Here is a 22729-nt window from a genome sequence, read left to right as displayed (position 1 = left end):
GTGATGTGCGCTGCTCCAGCCTACTTCCCCGTTCCCAAAGCGCGGTCCGTCCGTCTAAATTGTCCAGGTTCCCAGCCGCTTTGGGAGCAGGGATTTCTGGGGTACGTCCCAGGCTGGACCAGCTTCACCCTCCGAGATTTTCAGCAAAATCTGTCGGTTTGATCACCGGTAACGGGCGATGCGCCCGGAGCCGTGTGCCGGGCACCCGGCGTGGCTCCGGGGCCAGTGTTCAGCATCTGCCGGGCAGATCCGGCTGAAATAGTGCATAAACGTTATTTATATACAACTCATATTTTATTTTTTTAACAATAAAGTTTCCATTTGTGAAAATTCAGTGTTGTGATAATTTACAGGCTCGGGCTGCTCTGGCGGAGCGAGGTTTATTCTCCTCCCCTGCTACACGTCATTCAGGGAGCCAATCAGCACAGAGCCTCATTATCATACCCCCCCCTTCCCTAAAAATGGAGCACAGAAAAAGGGGTTAGAAGCGGTAAAACTAGTGACAGGACCCACAGGCTGGATTTCTGATTTATGTAGAAAAATATAAAATATACATTAAATGCCATAATATGTCCCCTTTAAGGTAAGAGGCCAGCCTGCTTAATATGGCCTGAACCCACCTGAGAGCTAATGTTTTTTTTTAATTATTGTTATTATCATTTTGCGTTATGGCCTGTTATGAGTGTGATTTATGTGTAAGCTGCGTGAACCCACCTGTTGAGAGCCATCATATTTTTTTTAATTTTGCGTGATGACCTGTTATGAGTGGAATTTGTGAATGTGTTCACATGTTTTAACACAGCTGCAGCTATGTTAAAACATCATTTCCTGGATGGTTACATTATGTTAAATAATCAGTCATCATTGTGCAGGCTGAGGATCTGTTTAAGTGCACTGATTGCACATCTCCAATAGTGGCATCTGTTGTTATTACTGTTATTTAAATGCACAATTCATTTTTATTGTATTTTTTTTTATTTATCTAAAAAAATACATTAGCCTATTTTATTTGTTTATTCGTTTCTGCAATGCACTGGTCGTGCGCCAGTGTCTTATACCTGGTATTTATTCATTAAGTGCACTAGTGTGGTGCCAATTAATGTCTTTCATTTATTTTAATTATCGGATTTAATTTGTAAATAACTTTCTGCATCGTAATGCACAATTTTGCCTCCTGTTAGTAAAACAACGTGCATCTGAAATGGTTAAAAGTGTGGGTGTATTTGTCATAGGCTATAGTAGGCTGATTGTATTGGTTTATTGCATAGGGCCACACTGTTTAAAAAAACAAAAAACAAAAGAGTTAGGGACCCCCCCCCGAATATGGATGGGTATTTCGCACACTGGGTGGATTAATAGGTGGATGGATGGATGGAGGGATGGATGGATGGAACATATGACGTAGCTTGTCTAACCAACAGTTGAGTAAACATAGTACCATGGTTTCTCCAAAATATCCAATAATTCAAGTCACTAAGAAGAGCATTTAAACATTTAACTTAAAATGTACCCGTCTTGAGAAACAGTCTGGTTTCGTCCTCACACTGTTTGGAGAAGCGGTTGGGAGTTCAATATAAAAGGAAAAAAAAAAGAAAGAAGTCACAAAGACAAATATCTCCTTCGGTCTATTTATTCCAAACACGGATCAGTGATGCAGTTAAGACGGACTAAAATAGGTTCTGCTGATCGTCATGCCAGTAAGATGAAAGCATCCACTGGAGCTGCTTTATCATGACAGACGACTGCTCCGCCGTTAAATGCACCTCTTTGTCTCAGTCGGGTTAACTGTATTGATTTTGCTTCATTTTCGTCTCAGAATGAAGACTGAGAAGCGAACGTGAGGCTTTGAGCCCCGACGCCGTGCATCAGTCTTTCTTGTTTTCGGTTCAGTTTTTGCCTAAATGTCGGGACGCGGATGCTGCTGTTCTTTGCATCTGAGACCCGGCAGGTGGTTTGTCTTTCTTAAATGAGATCACCTGCTGATCCCGGGTCTAATCCTCCTCCTCACTGAAAGAGGCTCTAAGTAATCTCTTCTTCTGAGGGATGTACTTTTATTTTAATGGGCCACGCGACTGTGAGAGTGACTGTGTTTCCAGCATCAATAACCCTTTTAAAACCCAAATATTAGCAATAACCTGAATTTGCACAACCATGTAAACACCAATAACCCCTTTGAATAACCCGAATTTGCTCATATTCTGGTTTTTAAAAATCTGAATATGACCCCTGGGTTACTCCTTTTAAACCTGAATATTGGGTCATGTAAACGCCAAACGGAATATCCCCATCAAACGGAACAGGAATCTGTTTTCTGCTCATGCTCTGTTCACAAGGAATCCTGGTCTTTTGAGTCCAGGAAGTTCTTATAAACACGGAGAAACACAAGACCAGGAGGAGACTAATCACTTCATAAATGTAATGAAGGATATGAACATTTCTGCATTTGTAGACGGTAGAAAGTACCGGGATAGAAGATTTACAAGAAGGTGAGAGAAAAGTTGCGTGAAGCAGCATTTGTTTTGAATTTGGATATAGGAAGAAGAAGCAGATATGACGGTAATTGCGTCATGTAGGGCTGGGCGATTTTGGACAAAAATAAAATCACAATTTTTTTCTCTGAAAACCCGATTTCCAATTTCGATTTAAATTTTTTTGGTAAAACTACAAAAGACAATGGAATAAATTGTTTCAAATATTTTATCTTTATTTTTAAAGAAAAATAGCAAACAAATTTCCCTATTGGGAATGAAGTGCAATTGAAAGATACTGTAAATCCTCCTTGAGTTTAGTAAAGTAACAACATTTACAATTTTCTTGACCAAACAAAGATGACTAGACGAGCTCTGTCTGTAATGCAGCCAGCTGCAAAAAAGGAAAATCGTTTTTCCGATTTTCCTTTTTTTAACATCGTCTTGATTAATAAATCCGATTTAGATTTAAAATCGATTAATCGCACAGCCGTAGCTCAGTTCTCCGTGCGTCGCTGGTTTGATCCAGATATCCCGAATGATTAATTACCATGTAAACGGAATATTCTGAATGTTTCAGTAACCGGAACATTAGCAATAACCCGAATTTTGACAGCATGTAAACGTAGTCAGTCTCTAAAAACCACCAAAGTAACTGCATTTATTGGCTTTTCTGCAGTATTAGTGTCTGATATTTGGAGCGACATTAGTTATTTAGTGGTTTCAAAGTTTTATGCACTTTTTTTGAGTTTTAAAGCTCTTCCAGCTCATTGGCATCAAAGTGCCTCCGAGCTGCTCTCACGTTCCTACCTGGAAACCTCCTGCAAGTCTTTGCACATCGGGAGGCAACATTTGTGCAGATTCTGGTGACTGAGTAGGAACCTGTTTCGCCTGAAAATGCTTCTGCCGATCCGGCGGCGCCTCCTGGGGAAGCAGATTGGCTCGGTTCACGTGCAGCACACACATCTCTCTCAAGTTTCTCCGCGGGTTTTTCCCCGGGAAGCTGCAGGGGAGGACGTCTCGGAAACCATTAAGGCCCGGTGTTGTGTTATCAACTGAAAGAATCAGGGCAAACCAGATTGCTGCACTCTGTGCATCTATGCATATCCACGCACGGAGTAATGCCCCGTTGTGAAATATTGATTGTCACTTTTTATAACTCCACGGCGCGGGGAGGCAGCCTGGAAGGCGGGTTTTGTTTCCTCTCCGCTCGTCTCCAGAACCTTACGAGGCGGCTGACACTCGCTCCTCCGTGGATCTGCAGATGTTTCTCCTGTCTCGCTTTTCACAGTCGCATGATGGCGGGAGACTTTTGCTGGAGCGGCTTAGTGAAAGGAGTGTTTCTGTTTATGAGCTTAAGTCTAATCTCCTCGTGTGTGTTTGCATGTCTCAGGGTTTAGAAGTGCTGTCGGGAAGATCATAAACCTCAGGGCTGAGAGTGTCTAGGATCTTTGTTGCAGAGAGGGATCCATGAAGCCTTCAGCGGGATGTTGGGATTCCGTCTGACGAGGTTTTGACGGCAGCAAATGTTGTTCGGAAGTACTTTTGTGTATTATCACCCCCGTCACACTGATGCTTGCCTCAACTTTTAGACGTGTATTATATATATTATATCTGGGACAGAGGTGTCTTCAGTATTCACATTCATTACTCAGGTAGAAGTATAGATACTAGAGTTTAAAAATACTCCTGTAGAAGTTGAAGTATCAACTCAAGTTTTTTACTCAAGTAAAAGTATAAAAGTACTGGTTTCAAAACTACTTAAAGCAGGAGTGTCAAATGTGCGGCCCGCGGGCCACATGCGGCTTGAGAGAAGTTTCCAATGCAAAAAAACGAAATGTTAATTTACTAAAAAGGAAGGCATAAATAATTGCCATGAATCGCACCATATCCGATAATATATTTCTTCTACAAATCCATCGTTATTCCACAAAGAGAGCAGTTTTCAACATTTTTTTAGTTTTCTAGAATGCATTTGCCGATTTTATTTCTTTGTAGACGGTCGTTTATTTTTATTAACTGTAAAATACCCAAATACTCCCTCGTCTTTCAGCAACAGTCGTTGTAAATCAGAACGTTGAATCGTGTATCTAAGAGCATCTTCTCAATCAGTACTCGAGTTGTAAAATAAATCAGGGGTGATGGTGGATTTTATCATATGGGGACAGATAATTTGTGCTGATTACAAATAATATAATATATTACAAATAATAGCAGTGACCAAAACACCTGCAGAAATACTGCAGGAATGACATAGCAGCAGTTAAATGCAGCCTTCTGTAAGCTTTAAATATCCACTGGGCTTACATCAAATACATCAAAACACAACAATAAAAAACACTTTTCTGAACTTATCAATAGGACTCTGTCCTTCACAGGATAAGTAACATGGATCACTGCAAAAACTCACAATCTTAACAAGAATATTTGTCTTATTTCTAGTTAAAATGTCTCATTTTAGTAAAAAAAAATCTCATTACACTTAAAACAAGACTCATCACAGGAAAAAACAATTTTCACCTGTTTCAAGTAGATTTTCACTTGAAATAAGTAGAAAAATCTGCCAGTGGAACAAGATTTTATTGCTTGTAATAAGAAGATAAATCTTGTCCCACTGGCAGATTTTTCTACTTATTTCAAGTGAAAATGTACTTGAAACAGGTGAAAATTGTCAAATAAGTAATTTTTCTGGTGTTATTTTTCTGGTGATGACTCTAAATGTTGAAATAGCAGTAAAACCACATTCATTGATGAAATGACATAAGGGATGGAAAGGAGGGATGGCAGTTTTACAGGGGGGATGATTTGGACCATTTTTATTTCAGGGGGGGATGCCGTCCCCCCTCATCCCCCCTCATCCCCCCTCAACTCCAGTACTGTTCTCATTAATACATCTTTGCTGTACTACAACACATGAGCCTTTGAACCAATCCCGATGTAACCGTGGAGGTTTGCAGGTTTGCAGGATTGCTTTGTGGTTCTATCAGCTACTAATCAGTAACGGCTGGTGATGCAGCGCTACCTGAGGGTTCATAGGTCACAGGTGTGCAGCCCAGACCTGCACCGTTACTATTTACACACTGAAACTCACATTATGTTTATCCTTCTTCCAGTTTTTAAACATTTCTCAAAGTAACTGTGAGAAACCTGCGTCTATGAGGAGTTCAGGCCGTCATAAATACTGCGTTATGTACCTGGTTCTCATTAAAACGACCTTATGATGTCACCTGTTTGAAATAATGCCCTTGTTACGTCCTTTCCTCTTCTTTCTCCCCCCCTCCCACCCCTCCCTTACGAACGTCTGGATTGAAATGGTAGAAATGGTTTATGGGCAAATTAAAAGAAGTTGAAAACACTGTCGTGTGACCTCTTAGGTTTATATCGTCCCCAAAGAAATAAAAGTCAGAGTGAATCTAAAAATCCCGACATGTGTTTTGCATTTTGTCTTGATTGTCCTGACTTCATCAGAGTTGTGCTTGAATCACACGTACGTACATATAAGAGGGAAGCATCTAACGTGACCTGATGTGACATGCTGTCAGGTTTAATACGGTTCAAGATTTGTGGCTTTTAGACTAAAGTTACTAAATAAATCTATTTTAGTTTTTGCAGGAACTGGATAACAAAAAAAAACGGTACTCTTTCAAAATTAAAGCATAATGGCAGCTCTGATTACCAGATACTCAGAACTCTCAATTTATCCCGGTGATAAACATCAAACACTAAAAAAGGCTCGACTCTAATCCCATGAAGAACATTTTGACCTGAATAAAACCCACTTTCACCACCAAGGAACTAAAAAAGACAAGAATAACACGAGAGACGTCGCCTATTGGTTGTAGGCTATTATGTGTTTTTGTTTAATGAATATACATAGAAACATTTTATATTTATCTGAAAACCTTCCTGGCTCAGGTGTGACTAAATACGCCAAACAAAAGTCAATTTCAGAGTTATTTAGATAACAAACTTGTTTGTGTGTTTGTTTTATTTAGGATCCCCATTAGCATTAGCAACAGCATTAGCTATTAGCATAAACACAACACACAAATTAACACTTAATACATAACAGACATACTGTACATTATACATGACAAACAAAACAATAATATACACAACTCCCTTAGTCACAAAGAACACAGAGGATAAATCACCATCATTCTCTGACATAAATACACAGAAATGAAATCAAATAAAACGCCTTCATAAACAATACCTGCCTGAAATGACCTTATCTTAAAATTCTTGACCACTTTTCACCTTTTATTGTGAAAGGGTTTACACTACCTGTAATTCTATTCAAACTTCATTCTATTTCTTTCCAAATGTGAAATCATAATTCATTACATTTTCAAAGATATTGTTTCAACTGAATCTTAAACCAATCTTTGCTACGTACATGAGAAATATGAACTGGTATAAAGTTCCAGCCAACCATGGCTCTGTAAAAAAAAAGTTATCTGTATCAAACCTGTTCTCACCCTTGGTATGAACATCCTTGTGTTTTTTTTGTCTTTTTTATCACACATCAGTCACCAGTATTTACAGGATTTTTTGCAACCACGATCCCCTCACCAGTCACATGATCAATCATCATCATCAATCATCAAGAGTTACTGTTAGATCGTCACCCAAAAGAATATTTCCTGGATTCACATTCACAAATCAGCCAAACAAATGTCCCAACATTTTAATCTGGAACTGAAACGCTGAGAGGCATAAGCGAAACTAAGCGGCTGCTTAGGGCCCCTTGACCACTAGGGGGCCCAACCAGCTCCACTGGTAATGTGTTCGTTCAACCGTGCATTGCACACAGCACTTCGTATCTGAGGAGTACGTTGAAGGCCCACCATGTCGCAAAAACTGATTTATCTGTCAGAATTTGCTCCCATTTCAGATTAAAAGCGATAGTTGGGTAAAAACCTGCCAGGCTGACAATAGGATGATGTAAACAACACTGCTGCAACTGTGCAGCTCTCTGACATTTTATCTGTTGCTTCTCTGTGTGGCCAGTAGGGGCAGTTGCTGACTTTGCAAAATATGAATTGAAATATATTTTTCTTCAAGTTTGTTAATCTGTTGTTCTGCTTCCATGGTCCAAGGTCCCTGTGGATTACAATCTAACTACAACAAAAAGTTCTTACATCTAGTTTTACACCGACACAGTACATCCAAGTGAGGGCCGCGACTTTGTGGCGCTCGAAACCCGGAGACTGTTGGGGGGGGGGGCTGATAAGAGGGGGGAGCCGAGGAAGGCGTTGAGTTGAGGGAGGTGTGTTTATCAGTAAGTGTGTGTGTAGCGATGAGTCTGTGAACTTTGCCCAGAGCTGCTCTCAGCCAATGTCCTTGATGTTATCAGGCGGCTCGGTACAGTTCTGAAAACAGGGATCCACAGATGTTCGGGGGAGAGGGGGAGGGATTAGTGGGGGCAGAGTCACCTTGTTTACATTCCACCAGGAAGATTGTGACCATAGCGATCGGCCAAAAACTGCCCTGTCAAGACCAGATTATAGAATCAACAATTATATTGCAAAAACAGGCAGCCTCAGTAATTTTCCGTCTGCCTTCAGTCTCTGGTTCATCAATGGCGACACCAATCAGACGAATTTGTGATCAATTTCCGCCAAGCCGAGCTTCCAACTTCTCCAAGGTCTTATCCATCCTGCCAATGAGCTCAAAGATCGCCGCCGGCCTGCGATTCTGTTCGAGAATCGCATCCAGCTTACGACTTTGCTCCCCCAAAGTCGCTAAACGTTAAAGTCTGAGCATTGGTCGCCTTGCTTGACCCTTCAGCCACATCCGGCAGCTCTGAAAGAGCCAAAACAGCTGTCGACGACTTGCGCGTTTTTCGGTAGACCAGGAATCCCCCTCCTCCTATCAAGAGGATAATCAAGAGAAATCCTGCTATCATAAATCCAATTATGAAGGCATCTTCAACGTCCTCGACAGACAGAATCGCCAAGCACAAAGGTTTCCAGTATTTGTAGGAATCCATTGTGTATCCAGCAAAAAATTTCCCTTCGGGGCAAGAGGGCTCCCTTACCCCCATGTCTTCTTGTCGCAAAAATGTGGTCAATTGTGCTGAGAGACCAGTTAATCAATTCCATGATTGTATAGTTTCGGAGGAGTGAAAAGAAGAGACTCTGAAGACGAGACAAACAAAAGCAGTAGCAGGGCAGATAGATAAGGGAGAGGAGCAGAAAAAGCGTCCGCCTTCGTCGAGAGCTGGAAGAAGCGTTGCAAATTCACATTACAAATCATGTTTTAATAGCAGAAAAAAAGACCGCATTTCCCACGTCTGCCCAGCCAATTCCTTTCCCAATCACGGCGTTTTCTAATCTTTTTTCATTTATCGCCACACAGAATGGCACAAATTGCTAAAGCCTGATTTATGGTTCCGCGTTACACCAACGCGTAGGGTACGTGGCGACCCGCACCGTACGGTGTGCGTCGCCACTTACCCTACGCCGTAGGCTCTGCGTTGGTGTAACGCGGAACCATAAATCAGCCTTCAGTGTGCTCTGTGTCCTGTTCTGAACACTTCTCTGTTGTGCTCATTTTGCTGGGACGTCGGGTCACACAACTTTTGCGGTATGCGTTCATTGTTGTGTCTAAAAATGATGCGCAGTGCCCACCCAATCAGAAACAGTACAGATATTTTGTGATTTTTTTTTATATATATATATAAAAAAATAAAATTATAAAAAAAATAAAGGATCCCCATAACCTTTGATCAGGTGGGCAGGACGCACGTTTGGGTGGACACAGCCCACCCCTGCCCCAAAACCGGCCTCGAGTTCCAGTAACAGAGGTCCGACGGGAGGATTATGATCGTATAGTGTGAGCAGACGGGTCGCATCCGAGCATCGGGTCGTACAGTGTGAGACCATAAATCGTGGGCTGTGAACTTTTGAACTCAGTGATCTAGTCGTGCAGTTTGAGATGGGGCTGAATCAAACGATTTAAAATATCGCACAGTGTATGCCCACCTTAACTCTGCGTCTTCACAGAAACCTTGACTGGCAGGATCTTCAGCGGGTCTGAGCTCTGAGTGTAAACGTAAGGAAACAGCATGCCCGTGAACGTGTGCGTGAAGGTGTGCACGACCGTCTTTGTTTCGAGGTCCAGGAACGACAGCTTCCCCTTGTCGAAGTCCAGATGGACCTTGATCCTCCGGGGCGCCTTCCCCTCCAGGTCCTGCTCCAGGCCCGATCCGGCCAACGCCGTGAATCTACCGTCCATGAGGGAGATCCTCCACAGCTGCGGCTCCGCCGGGTCGTTACCCAGCATTCCCAGCTCCCAGTAGGTGTTGCGTCCGACGTCCACGGCCCAGGTTGGGGTCCCGGACTCGAACCCCTGGGAGCCCAGGACGGTGCAGGGGAACCGGGTCCTCTCCGGGTTGCTAGGCAACCATCGGATCGCCCCGGACGTCACGCTCAGCAGGTCGTCAGACACCGCCAGCTCCGGGTCGGCCGTATTCGGATCCAGGATCACGGGACTGTAGCGCACCATGTGCTTCACCTTACTCCAGATGTTGAAGGTCAGGTTGCCCAGATGTTTGGCCACATCTATCAAAGCCCCTGGAACCGGCTCCGGGTCCTGCAGAGCCGGGCCCTGCTGGACCCTCCGGGTCACCGCCTCGTGGTTGAGCAGCAGCGAGACGTCTCCGGCTCTCATCTCCGTCTCCGTCGCCCTGATCGTGTCTGAAAGAGCGTCCAGGTCCCGGGTCAGAACGTCCACCTTCTCCCTCAGCAGCCGGCTCTTCTGCTCTTCCTCCTCCTTCAGCGCCGCCATCCTGGCCTCCTCCTCCCGGTCCAGGAACCGGTGGAGCTTCTGAAACTCCTGCCGGATCTGCTCCCCGGTCTCCCGGGCCTGGACCCGGAGGAAGTCGGCCGTGTGGTGGCAGCCCCCCCTGGCCCGCTGGAGGAGCCCCAGCTTCTCCCGGAGGGGCCTCAGGCCCTTATGCAGCTCCAGGCGGAGGTCCTGGGCCGCCTCGTTGATGGGTCTGAACCGGTGGTTGCTGTGAGTCCTGGATCAAATCAAATCAAATAAAACTTTATTTGTTAATCACAAAGCGCTTTACATACATTTTACTCATTTGTATTTACAAAAACGGATATTTCCCCCTCTACGTTTTGAAAAATATCCTTGTTTACACGAACCCGCATAAATATCTGTTAAGGTGCTATGAGCAGCCAAACCTGCAGGGGGCAGTGTAACGAGAAGATAAAGTCATGCTAGCCAATCAGAAATCTGGAAAAAAACGTCAACAAATGACACGTGTGAAGCCTGAATAATATGGTTCTGCGTTAAATCGACGGTGTAGCCTACGTACGGTGCACGTCGCCGCGTAGCCTACACCGTACGCTCTGCGTTGGTGTAACGCGGAACCATAAATCAGCCTTGACTGCCAGTTACTTCCAAGACGGAACGAGAGTCTTTCGTTTGGAGTGACAGAGAAGTGGAGTTACTTTTAAGTGTGACGTTAGAATATAAAACAGATAAAATACAAGAAAATATTGACGGTGGCCAAACAAATTGTAAACACAGGTCGCACTCATGACGCTGGTGACGTTTCTGTCGCATAATGTGACGTTCTGAAGCCCAAATCTCTGTTTCCCTCCGTTTACAAGCAAACGTGAAAACTGAGTTTTTGCTAATCTCCACTTTGGCCGGAGTTTTCAGAAATGATGGTTTTTGGTGAATTTGCGCTTCGTTTTCGTGTAAACGAACGGCCACAACGCATGAAAACGCCACCGTTTTTGCTACGTGTAAACGGGGCCTAGGGCTGTAAGTTTGGCGCGTTAATTAGATTGATTAATTCATTACACTGCTAATTAACGCGTTATGAAAATGAATGCAATTAATTATGAGTGGCAAAATGTGCGAGCATTTTAAATTTGGCCCATTGAGGGACCAGTAGGCCACTACTTCCCACCTGCTGCTAGTCAAACTAACAAAGCAGTGACAGACCTGGACGACTCAGGGGAGACTCAGCAAATCTTTGCTACGGCCTTTGAACGGCAAGTTTATGTATAAAAAGAAAGAAGACGGGACTATTAACAAGAACGCGGTGACCTACATTTTGTAAAAAAGAATGTTCCTATCAGCGGAGCTGCTCCAGCCTGAATTATCATTTAAACGCTAAACATGTCCGGACAAATTCCACTGTAAACGTTACAGCTACTAGTACTTGAATTGCTGTATTGAGTCAGCTTTAGTTTTAATTTTGAATTGAGAGTCTGCTTAAGTGCCTATTTGAGACTCAGCCTTATTTTATTTCAGAATTTTTATTTATTTAACTGTATTTGTATTGCATTTTTGAATAATGCACCTGGCCTAATTGGTTTGCTGACGTGCTTGAGCTTTTTCTTTTGAATTTCATTTATGAAACACTTTCAAATCTTGGATTTCAAATCTTCTCTTCTTAGGTTATTCAATTGATTAGTCATGCACTGCAATTTTGCAATGTCCTAGAATTCAAATTCTTTATTTGGGGACCTTTAGCAGATATGAGATTAAAATGCGATTAATTAGATTAATTCATTATAAATCCTGTAATTAATTAGATTCATTTTTTTAATCGCCTGACAGCACTACTAATAAGAGAACCTTAAAATCGATCCTGAAGCACACGGGGAGCCAATGCAGCAATTGTAAATATTTTATAATAATCAATCCGACCTGGCGTCCCGGCAGACCATGCAGACCGGCTCCCGGTGATCCAGGCAGAAGATCTTGAACTTCTCTGCGTGCAGGCTGCACATGTGCTCGGGCCCCGCCGCCGCCCGCCGCTCCTCGTCCTGCAGAAAGGCCTCGCACAGGTTCTTCAGGGCCAGGTTGCGAGGGGGGTCGGTCTTGGACGACCTCCTCTTGCAGCACGGGCATGGCCGGGTTTCCTGCTGCGCCCACCACGACTGCAGGCAGGCCCGGCAGAAGCTGTGGCTGCAGGACAGGACGACCGGGTCTCTGAAAACCTCAACGCAGATGGGACACGAGAGGTCGTCCTCCGACCTGGAGGCCATGTTCTCTCCGGGAGACGGATCAGACTGTCATTTACTTTCACTTCTGAGCTGCAGCTTCTTCAGATCAGGCTGATTCAGATGAGGAGGTTGAAGCAGGATGAGTGTGAGGACGCCAATATCCCAGCAGTCTCAGGGATCCCGGCGGTCCAGCGGTCCCGGCGGTCCGACCGCGGCTACGTTGTTCGGCAGCGACAGGATTTGTGATGTCTGACGGCGTCGTCGGTCAGGAATCAGGACCGACTGGTTTTCCTGGTTGACTTAGATCGGACGGAGCTTCATGCAAACTGGGTGTGTTTTATCTCACTTTAGAATCAGAATCGTGTTTATTGGCCAAGTCCGAACATGCCAGACAGGGAAGTTGACTCTGGTTATTTTAGCTCACTGTACAGTAAATAGACAAATCAACTTCAAGTTCACGTTGACTTTATTAGAACCCGTAGGTAGATTTGTTTTGCAGTAGATGGAAGAAGCATCTCATACACAATCTTTACAGTCATTAATTTGACACAGGACAAATACAGAGAACAGGTTTGACATGGCAGGGACTCACGATGCTCTCTGAACAGGATAAAAGTAAAAATTGCCCACAAGGTAAAGAACAATAAATAGAGGTAAAACCAAGGGCAGGGTTCCTAATAAATAGAAATAAATAAGTTAGTAAGTTAGTAAGGATAGACCTCAGTAATAAATAAAATAAAAAAAATATATGATCTAAAGTTGGTTCTTAACGCTAAGAAAACTAAATATATGATCTTTTCTAACTCGCTCCCAGATCTCAGATAAAGTTAGGCATTCATACCTTAGGAGAGGACTCAATTGAAAGAGTATCATCCTTCAAATACTTGGGTTTTTGGGTGGATGATAGTCTCTCTTTTAGAGTGCATATTGAGAACCTAATGAAAAAACTAAAAGTAAGGCTGGGTTTTTATTATCGAAATAGGGCCTGTCTTAGTTTAGCAGTTACAGACTCTGTGTGTCACAATACTTTACGTTTTATATCCAACTCATTGTCCCAGACACATCTCTGTACTTTATGATTTGGTTTCCTGGTCTTCATTAAGCCTAAGGAGGAAGCAGCATTGGTATGTTTTTATGTACAAAGCCGTACTGAGTAAACTTCCTTCATATCTGTGTAATCTATCACGCTCCAACAGCTGTTATAATCTTTGTTCCACTAGATTCTGCTCTACCAGGTACCAAGGATTTAACAGAACTTGGTAGAGCAGCTTTCTCCTATTTTGCGCCCTGGTCATGGAACAATCTCCAGAACACATTACAGTTTAATGATTTGGTCTCCCTTTAAATCATTTTTGTAACTCTGTAATGGTGTGATATCTTGGACAGGTCTCCCTCGAAAAAGAGATTTGAATCTCAAAGGAGGGACTTCCTGGTTAAATAAAGGTTAACCTTGTACTGTCTTTGGGTCAAAATTACCGAATTCTCCTGTTCCTTCCTTCCTTCCTTCCTTCCTTCCTTCCTTCCTTCCTTCCTTCCTTCCTTCCTTCCTTCCTTCCTTCCTTCCTTCCTTCCTTCCTTCCTTCCTTCCTCCCTTCTTTCCTTCCTTCCTTCTTTCCTCCCTTCTTTCCTTCCTTCCTTCTTTTCTCCCTTCCTTCCTTCCTTCCTTCCTTCTTTTCTCCCTTCCTCTGTTCTCCCTTCCTTCCTTATTTTCTTTCCTTCTTTTCATTCTTCCTTCCTTCCTTCCTTCCTTCCTTCCTTCCTTCCTTCCTTCTCCCTTCCTCTGTTCTCCCTTCCTTCTTTCCTTCCTCGTTTCTCCCTTCCTTCCTTCCTTCCTTCCTTCTCCCTTCCTCTTTTCTACCTTCCTTCCTTCCTTCCTTCCTTCCTTCCTTCCTTCCTCTTTTCTCCCTTCCTTCCTTCCTTCCTTCCTTCCTTCCTTCCTTCATTCCTTCCTTCCTTCCTTCATTCATTCATTCCTTCCTTCCTTCCTTCCTTCTTTTCTCCCTTCCTTCCTTCTTTCCTCCCTTCTTTCCTTCCTTCCTTCTTTCCTCCCTTCCTTCCTTCTTTCCTCCCTTCTTTCCTTCCTTCCTTCCTTCCTTCCTTCCTTCCTTCCTTCCTTCCTTCCTTCCTTCCTTCTTTCCTCCCTTCTTTCCTTCCTTCCTTCTTTTCTCCCTTCCTTCCTTCCTTCCTTCCTTCCTTCCTTCCTTCCTTCATTCATTCATTCATTCATTCATTCCTTCCTTCCTTCCTTCCTTCCTTCATTCATTCATTCATTCATTCCTTCTTTCCTTCCTTCCTTCTTTCCTCCCTTCTTTCCTTCCTTCCTTCTTTTCTCCCTTCCTTCCTTCCTTCCTTCCTTCCTTCCTTCATTCCTTCTTCCTTCCTTCCTTCCTTCTTTTCTCCCTTCCTTCTTTTCTCCCTTCCTTCCTTCTTTCCTCCCTTCCTTCCTTCCTTCCTTCCTTCCTTCCTCCCTTCTTTCCTTCCTTCCTTCTTTCCTCCCTTCTTTCCTCCCTTCCTTCTTTCCTCCCTTCTTTCCTTCCTTCCTTCTTTTCTCCCTTCCTTCCTTCCTTCCTTCCTTCCTTCCTTCATTCCTTCCTTCCTTCCTTCCTTCATTCATTCATTCATTCATTCATTCATTCCTTCCTTCCTTCCTTCCTTCTTTTCTCCCTTCCTTCTTTTCTCCCTTCCTTCCTTCTTTCCTCCCTTCTTTCCTTCCTTCCTTCTTTCCTCCCTTCCTTCCTTCTTTCCTCCCTTCTTTCCTTCCTTCCTTCCTTCCTTCCTTCCTTCCTTCCTTCCTTCCTTCCTTCCTTCCTTCCTTCCTTCCTTCCTTCCTTCCTTCCTTCTTTCCTGTCTTCCTTCCTTCTTTTCTCCCTTCCTTCTTCCTTTCCTTCTTTCCTTCTTCCCTCCCTTCCTTCCTTCCTTCCTTCCTTCCTTCTTCCCTCCCTTCCTTCCTTCCTTCCTTCCTTCTTCCCTTCCTTCCTTCCTTCCTTCCTTCCTTCCTTCCTTCCTTCCTTCCTTCCTTCCTTCCTTCCTTCCTTCCTTCCTTCCTTCCTTTCCTCCTTCCTTGACCCTAAGACAGCACGAGGGTTAAATAAAATAATAATAATAACTCCTCATCTCCGAGCAGAACATAACAGGAAGTAGTTAATGAGCTCCTACGAGCCGTTGGAGACCTGGAGCTACAATCGTCCTCTGGTGTTTGTGCCAAGTGGCTCACTGGAACGTTAAATGAGATGTATTATGGTGGAATAGATCCACGCTGCTTGGCGCTCGAGTGAGCCAAACATGCTTGCTTGGGTTAATCCCCGTCGGCCGCCGCTGCCAACACAGTGCTGCTATACAGCTGATCTGCAGGCCGTCGCCATGCCGACCGGGGGAGGACATGACCGGTCCATGACCGAGGGGTGAAGTAGGATTTATTTACATTTCATAAACGACTTGGACGATGATACGGTGTGCAGGAGCAGGAGGAATTTTAACTGGGTCGATTTAATCGTTGCTGTTCGATTTGTGAATTCCTTCTGACGTTGTTTTGTCTTTTAAAATCTCAAACGCGCCGATGGACTCAAGGCAAGGCAAGTTTATTTGTATAACACAGGGGTCTGCAACCCGCGGCTCCAGAGCCGCATGGTGCTCTTTAGCGCCGCCCTAGTGGCTCCCTGGAGCTTTTTCAGAAATGTTTGACCTTTTTTTTTCTTTCTTTCTTCTTTTTTTTCTTCTATTTTTCCTTTTTTTCTTCTTTTTATCCTTTTTTTCTTTTTTCCCTTTTTTCCCTTTTCTTCTTCTTTTTCCTTTCCTTTTTAATCTCAACATTTCGACTTTTTTCTCGAAATTTTGACTTTTTTCTCGAAATTTTGACTTTTTTCTCAACATTTCGACTTTTTTTTCTTCTCCTTTTTTTTTTATTTTTTCCTTTTTCTTCTTTTTTTCCTTTTTTTCTCTTTTCTTCTTTTTCCTTTCCTTTTTAATCTCGACATTTCGACTTTTTTCTCAACATTTCGACTTTTTTCTCAACATTTCGACTTTTTTCTCAAAGTGCATAATGAAAAAAAAATCTTCCCCCAGTTATAACTAATATAGAAACATGCAGCATGTGTTGTCTTCATTCTAAGGTTTATACAAGACTTTTCATTTTTTGCGGCTCCAGACATATTTGTTTGTTGTGTTTTTGGTCCAAGATGGCTCTAAAACATTTTGGGTTGCCGACCCCTGGTATAGTACAATTCAACACAAGATAATTCCAAGTGCTTTACATCAACATTAAAAGCGGCAGGACACAATTGAACAGTAAATAAAAAATAAAATGAAATAAAATGATAGGAAAAGAGGTAAAATAATAAAAAGCACAAGTTGTTAAAAAGTAAGGGCAGTAGAGTGCAGTAGGTACAGTACACATCTCTCATTCTTACAATGCCAAGAATTACGTTTCTATGCAGTAAAAACGTACAAAGACCGGGTCAAATACTGTATTACAAAAGTAATCTGTAATCTGAATGAGTATTTATTTACATTACAACGACTTGCTGATGATCCGGTGTGCAGGAGCAGGAGGAGTTTTAACTGGGGCGATTTAATCATTGCTGTTTGATTTGTCAATTCCTTCTGGCGTTGTTTTGTCTTTTTAAAACATTTAAAACCCCAAACGAATCATAAATTACCGGCTCGCTTCAGTCCAGCTGATCACACGTCTTCAACGACGTCGTCATTCGGCTTCTTTTCTGTCTTGGTTTGAAAGTTGCAGCTCAGATTGAGTCGTGGCCGTGCACATCCCCCCTCGCCCTCGCAGAGCTTTTATTCCACACACACATGCGCTGATGAGCACATCGGGGTCAAAGGTTCAGCCTCTCGCCCCCGAGGACGCGTCCACATGTGGACCGGAGAAAGAAGCCGGGAATCAAACGCCTGCTCTGATTGGCGGACGACCGCTCTGCTTCCTGCTCGCCAAGCCCAGACGGAGAAGGCAAGTTGATTTGTGTAGCACGATTCAACACAAGGTCATTCAAAGTGCTTTACAGCAACATTAAAAGCAGCAAGACACAATTAAACAGTAAATCACAAATACAATTAAATTAAATTATAAGAAAAGAAGTAAAATAATAAAAACACAAGTTGTTAACCCTTGTACTGTGTTTGGGTCAAAATGACCTAATTCCCCTGTTCCTTCTTTCCTCCTGCTCTCTCCTTCCTTCTCCCTTCCTTCCTTCCTTCCTTCCTTCCTTCCTTCCTTCCTTCCTTCCTTCCTTCCTTCCTTCCTTCCTTCCTTCCTTCCTTCCTTCCTTCCTTCCTTCCTTCCTTCCTTCCTTCCTTCCTTCTCCCTTCCTCTGTTCTCCCTTCCTTCCTTCCTTCCTTCCTTCCTTCCTTCTCCCTTCCTCTGTTCTCCCTTCCTTCCTTCCTTCCTTCCTTCCTTCCTTCCTTCCTTCCTTCCTTCCTCTTTTCTCCCTTCCTTCCTTCCTTCCTTCCTTCCTTCCTTCCTTCCTTCCTTCCTTCCTTCCTTCTTTCCTCCTGCTCTCTCCTTCCTTATCCCTTCCTTCCTCTTTTCTCCCTTCCTTCCTTTCTTCCTCTTTCCTTCCTTCCTTCCTTCCTTCCTTCCTTCCTTCCTTCCTTCTCCCTTCCTCTTTTCTCCCTTCCTTCCTTCCTTCCTTCCTTCCTTCCTTCCTTCCTTGTTTTCTTCCTTCCTTTCTTCCTTCCTTCCTTTCTTCCTCTTTCCTTCCTTCCTTCCTTCCTTCTCCCTTCCTCTTTTCTCCCTTCCTTCCTTCCTTCCTTCCTTCCTTCCTTCCTTCCTTCCTTCCTTCCTTCCTTCCTTCCTTCCTTCCTTCCTTCCTTCCTTCCTTCCTTCCTTCCTTCCTTCCTTCTCCCTTCCTCTGTTCTCCCTTCCTTCCTTCCTTCCTTCCTTCCTTCCTTCTCCCTTCCTCTGTTCTCCCTTCCTTCCTTCCTTCCTTCCTTCCTTCCTTCCTTCCTTCCTCTTTTCTCCCTTCCTTCCTTCCTTCCTTCCTTCCTTCCTTCCTTCCTTCCTTCCTTCCTTCTTTCCTCCTGCTCTCTCCTTCCTTATCCCTTCCTTCCTCTTTTCTCCCTTCCTTCCTTTCTTCCTCTTTCCTTCCTTCCTTCCTTCCTTCCTTCCTTCCTTCCTTCCTTCTCCCTTCCTCTTTTCTCCCTTCCTTCCTTCCTTCCTTCCTTCCTTCCTTCCTTCCTTGTTTTCTTCCTTCCTTTCTTCCTTCCTTCCTTTCTTCCTCTTTCCTTCCTTCCTTCCTTCCTTCTCCCTTCCTCTTTTCTCCCTTCCTTCCTTCCTTCCTTCCTTCCTTCCTTCCTTCCTTCCTTCCTTCCTTCCTTCCTTGTTTTCTCGCTTCCTTCCTTCCTTCCTTCCTTCCTTCCTTCCTTCCTTCCTTCCTTCCTTCCTTGTTTTCTCGCTTCCTTCCTTCCTTCCTTCCTTCCTTCCTTCCTTCCTTGTTTTCTCGCTTCCTTCCTTCCTTCCTTCCTTCCTTCCTTCCTTGTTTTCTCGCTTCCTTCCTTCCTTCCTTCCTTCCTTCCTTCCTTCCTTCCTTCCTTGTTTTCTCGCTTCCTTCCTTCCTTCCTTCCTTCCTTCCTTCCTTGTTTTCTCGCTTCCTTCCTTCCTTCCTTCCTTACTTCTTTCTTTCCTTCTTTTCATTCTTCCTTCTTTCCTCCCTTCTTCTCTTCCTCCTTCCTTGACCCAAAGACAGTACAAGTTGTTACAAACTAAGGGCAGTAGATCCTGCAGGTTCATCTCATTCTTACAATGGCAAGAATTACGTTTCTATACGGTCAAAACTTACAAAGACTTGATTTGATTTTTATTTAATTGTTTTTTTGTACATGTAAAAGACAACAATTAAAAGAAAAGATAAGAAAACAAAACAAAGCAAACAAAAAAAACAACAAAGAATTTCATACCTTAACACTTAATTTACTTGTGCAAAAAGGAGTAGGAAGAAGTGTAAACTTATTTAATCCTACCCCCATTCACTGATCATTTATTAACAAGTATTTATAATAACTAACTATACTATAATTATACTCACACACTTACCTATACATACATACACATAGTTGAGTATTTCTATATATTTGTACACACATTACAGTAAATATTCATATAAATATACTTATTTACACCATACTATCTCTTTACTAACTCCATCTGCTCTATATCTATAGATATATCTACGTACATTCACCCAATAGTGTTTATATGCAGACCGGGTCAAATACAGGATTACAAAAGTAATCTGTGCCGATTCGTGCAGTGAATTAAACCAATTTGACAATTCTACGTCACAAAACCTGCATTCAGGGCTTATCCATAACTTGGCACGGTTTTCAAAAATCATAAGTATTTAATTTAAGAAATAACTAATAACAAATAAAACAAAATAAAAAGATAAGAAAAGAGGTAAAATAATAAAAAGCACAGGTTGTTAAAGAGTAAGGGCAGTAGAGTCCAGCAGGTAAGTATTTAATTTAAGACTACGCTTCAGTAACCAGTGATGTTTTCAGGCCTGATTTAAAGGAGCTGACAGTTTGAGCAGAAGTGAATATCGGTGGCAGATCGACATCCCGGGGTTGCAGGAGTCACGGTTCCCCCCCCAGAATCCTCTCTGAGAGGCCTGACCTTGATCTGCGGTGGAGGATGTGGTGGAACCGGCGATGAGCAGCGTCCCTGCTCGTGTGCGCCGCCGGCCGTTTGTTTATGCTCCGCTGAGTTGGTCCTGAGGAGGAGGAGGCAGCCGAGCATCTTGAAGCACCAACAGAATCTCTGAGTGCTTCTGCTGCCGGCGGTCCGAGTCCTGCAGGACGGCGCCGCGGGGGTCGGCGCTCCGCTGACGGTGGTGGTGGGGGGATGTGAAAACGTTAGAACCGTAACCTCTTACAGTAAAACGTTTCAAATTTGAGGCCGGATCCGTCAAAGCGGGTTAAATCCATCCTAACCTCCGCCTGACCTCTTATTAGTGGTGGACGGCGGCGGCGGGATTAAATACGCCCCTCGGAGGTAATTGGGATCATAAATGGGTCATAAAGGCTATAAATACACTTTGCTGCAAAAACTTCACAAAATCCAGAGTCTCAGTCAGGATTGCTGCCGTTTTTCAGGTGCACAGCGTTGGTTTGATTCCTGCACCGCCGCCGTGCGACGGCGCCGCTGCTTGGTTTGTTTGGTTTATTGAGAATCCCCATTATACGGTGGCCGAGACTCGCCATTGCTGAAAATAAAAGTAACGCTGCAAACAGAAACAACCGCCGCTGCAAATAAAATAAACGCTTAGCAAATAAAATAAACGCTGCAAACAAAAAGAAACGCTGCATATATAAAGAAACCCCGCTGCAAATAAAAGGAACACTACAAATATAAAGAAACGCCGCTGCAAATATAAAGAAACCCTGCTGCAAATAAAAGAAACGCTGCAAATATAAAGAAACCCCGCTGCAAATAAAAGAAACGCTGCAAATATAAAGAAACCCCGCTGCAAATAAAAGAAATGCTGCAAATATAAAGAAACCCCGCTGCAAATAAAATAAACCCCGCTGCAAATATAAAGAAACCCCGCTGCAAATAAAATAAACCCCGTTGCAAATATAAAGAAACCCCGCTGCAAATAAAAGAAACGCTGCAAATATAAAGAAACCCCGCTGCAAATAAAAGAAACGCTGCAAATATAAAGAAACCCTGCTGCAAATAAAATAAACGCTGCAAACAAAAAGAAACGCCGCTGCAAATAAAAGAAACGCTGCATATATAAAGAAACCCCGCTGCAAATAAAAGGAACACTACAAATATAAAGAAACGCCGCTGCAAATATAAAGAAACCCTGCTGCAAATAAAAGAAACGCTGCAAATATAAAGAAACCCCGCTGCAAATAAAAGAAACCCCGCTGCAAATAAAAGAAACGCTGCAAATATAAAGAAACCCCGCTGCAAATAAAAGAAATGCTGCAAATATAAAGAAACCCCGCTGCAAATAAAATAAACCCCGCTGCAAATATAAAGAAACCCCGCTGCAAATAAAATAAACCCCGCTGCAAATAAAAGAAACGCTGCAAATATAAAGAAACCCCGCTGCAAATAAAAGAAACGCTGCAAATATAAAGAAACCCCGCTGCAAATAAAAGAAACGCTGCAAATATAAAGAAACCCCGCTGCAAATAAAAGAAACGCTGCAAATATAAAGAAACCCTGCTGCAAATAAAAGAAACACTGCAAATATAAAGAAACGCCGCTGCAAATAAAAGAAACGCTGCAAACAAAAAGAAACGCTGCTGCAAATAAAAGAAACCCCGCTGCAAATAAAATAAACGCTGCAAACAAAAAGAAACGCTGCTGCAAATAAAAGAAACGCTGCAAATATAAAGAAACGCCGCTGCAAATAAAATAAACGCTGCAAACAAAAAGAAACGCCGCTGCAAATAAAAGAAACGCTGCAAATATAAAGAAACGCTGCTGCAAATAAAAGAAACGCTGCAAATATAAAGAAACGCCGCTGCAAATAAAATAAACGCTGCAAACAAAAAGAAATGCTGCTGCAAATAAAATAAACGCTGCAAACAAAAAGAAATGCTGCTGCAAATAAAAGAAACCCTGCTGCAAATAAAATTAAAAAAACAACGCAAATAAAAAAGCCACAACGGTAATTCACAACGGTGAATTACCGGGGACTATTTTTGCCGATGCACCGATGTTGCACATTAAAAATTACACGTAGCGACGTTGAACACTAACCTTTTCACTTATTTTCTCGTTCGTTGTTCTTCTTATTCCTCGCTCTTCTTATTTCTTCCTTTTCACTTACGTCCTCTTCGTCTTCTTCTTCTCCTCTCACGTAAAAAACACCGGTGCATCAGCAAAAATAGTCCCCGGTAATTCACTTCCATTGTGGCTTTTTTATTGGCGTCGTTTTTTTTTTTTATTTGCAGCAGCGTTTATTTATATTTGCAGCGTTTCTTTAATTTTCAGCAATGGCGGGTCTCGGCCACCCTACCATTAGCATTAGCAACAGCATTAGCTATTCTTCCTGACATTTTATATTTATCTGAAAACCTTCCAGGCTCAGGTGTGACTAAATACACCAAACAAAAGTTAATTTCAGAGTTATTTAGATAACAAACTTGTTTGATTTGTTTGGTTTATTGAGGATCCCCATTAGCATTAGCAACAGCATTAGCTAGTCTTCCAGGGTCCGACATGCACACAACACACAAATTAACACTTAATACATAACAGACATACATTCAGTTCAGTTCAGTTCATATTTATTTCGAGTGGTACAACATTTT

The 22729-nt window shown here is 42.9% G+C and overlaps 2 protein-coding genes across 2 annotated transcripts in view; one reads left to right on the top strand and one right to left on the bottom strand.

Annotated features, from left to right (window-relative positions):
• The window catches only part of sash1b (SAM and SH3 domain containing 1b), a 155425-nt gene that overhangs the window by 30828 nt on the left and 101868 nt on the right, over positions 1–22729 (top strand). The gene's annotated exons all lie outside the window — the stretch shown is intronic.
• Positions 6311–12664, bottom strand: LOC133462695 (E3 ubiquitin-protein ligase TRIM35-like). Its single transcript, XM_061744077.1, has 2 exons — positions 12153–12664; positions 6311–10497 (listed from the first exon to the last, which is right to left on the bottom strand). Exons 1-2 carry the CDS (start codon positions 12491–12493, stop codon positions 9459–9461), a joined length of 1380 nt encoding a protein of 459 aa, XP_061600061.1. The 5' UTR covers positions 12494–12664; the 3' UTR covers positions 6311–9458.

This window comes from Cololabis saira, chromosome 16 (genome assembly GCF_033807715.1).
Source record: "Cololabis saira isolate AMF1-May2022 chromosome 16, fColSai1.1, whole genome shotgun sequence".
NCBI lineage: Eukaryota > Metazoa > Chordata > Actinopteri > Beloniformes > Belonidae > Cololabis > Cololabis saira.
This window is presented reverse-complemented; position numbering and strand designations above follow the sequence as displayed.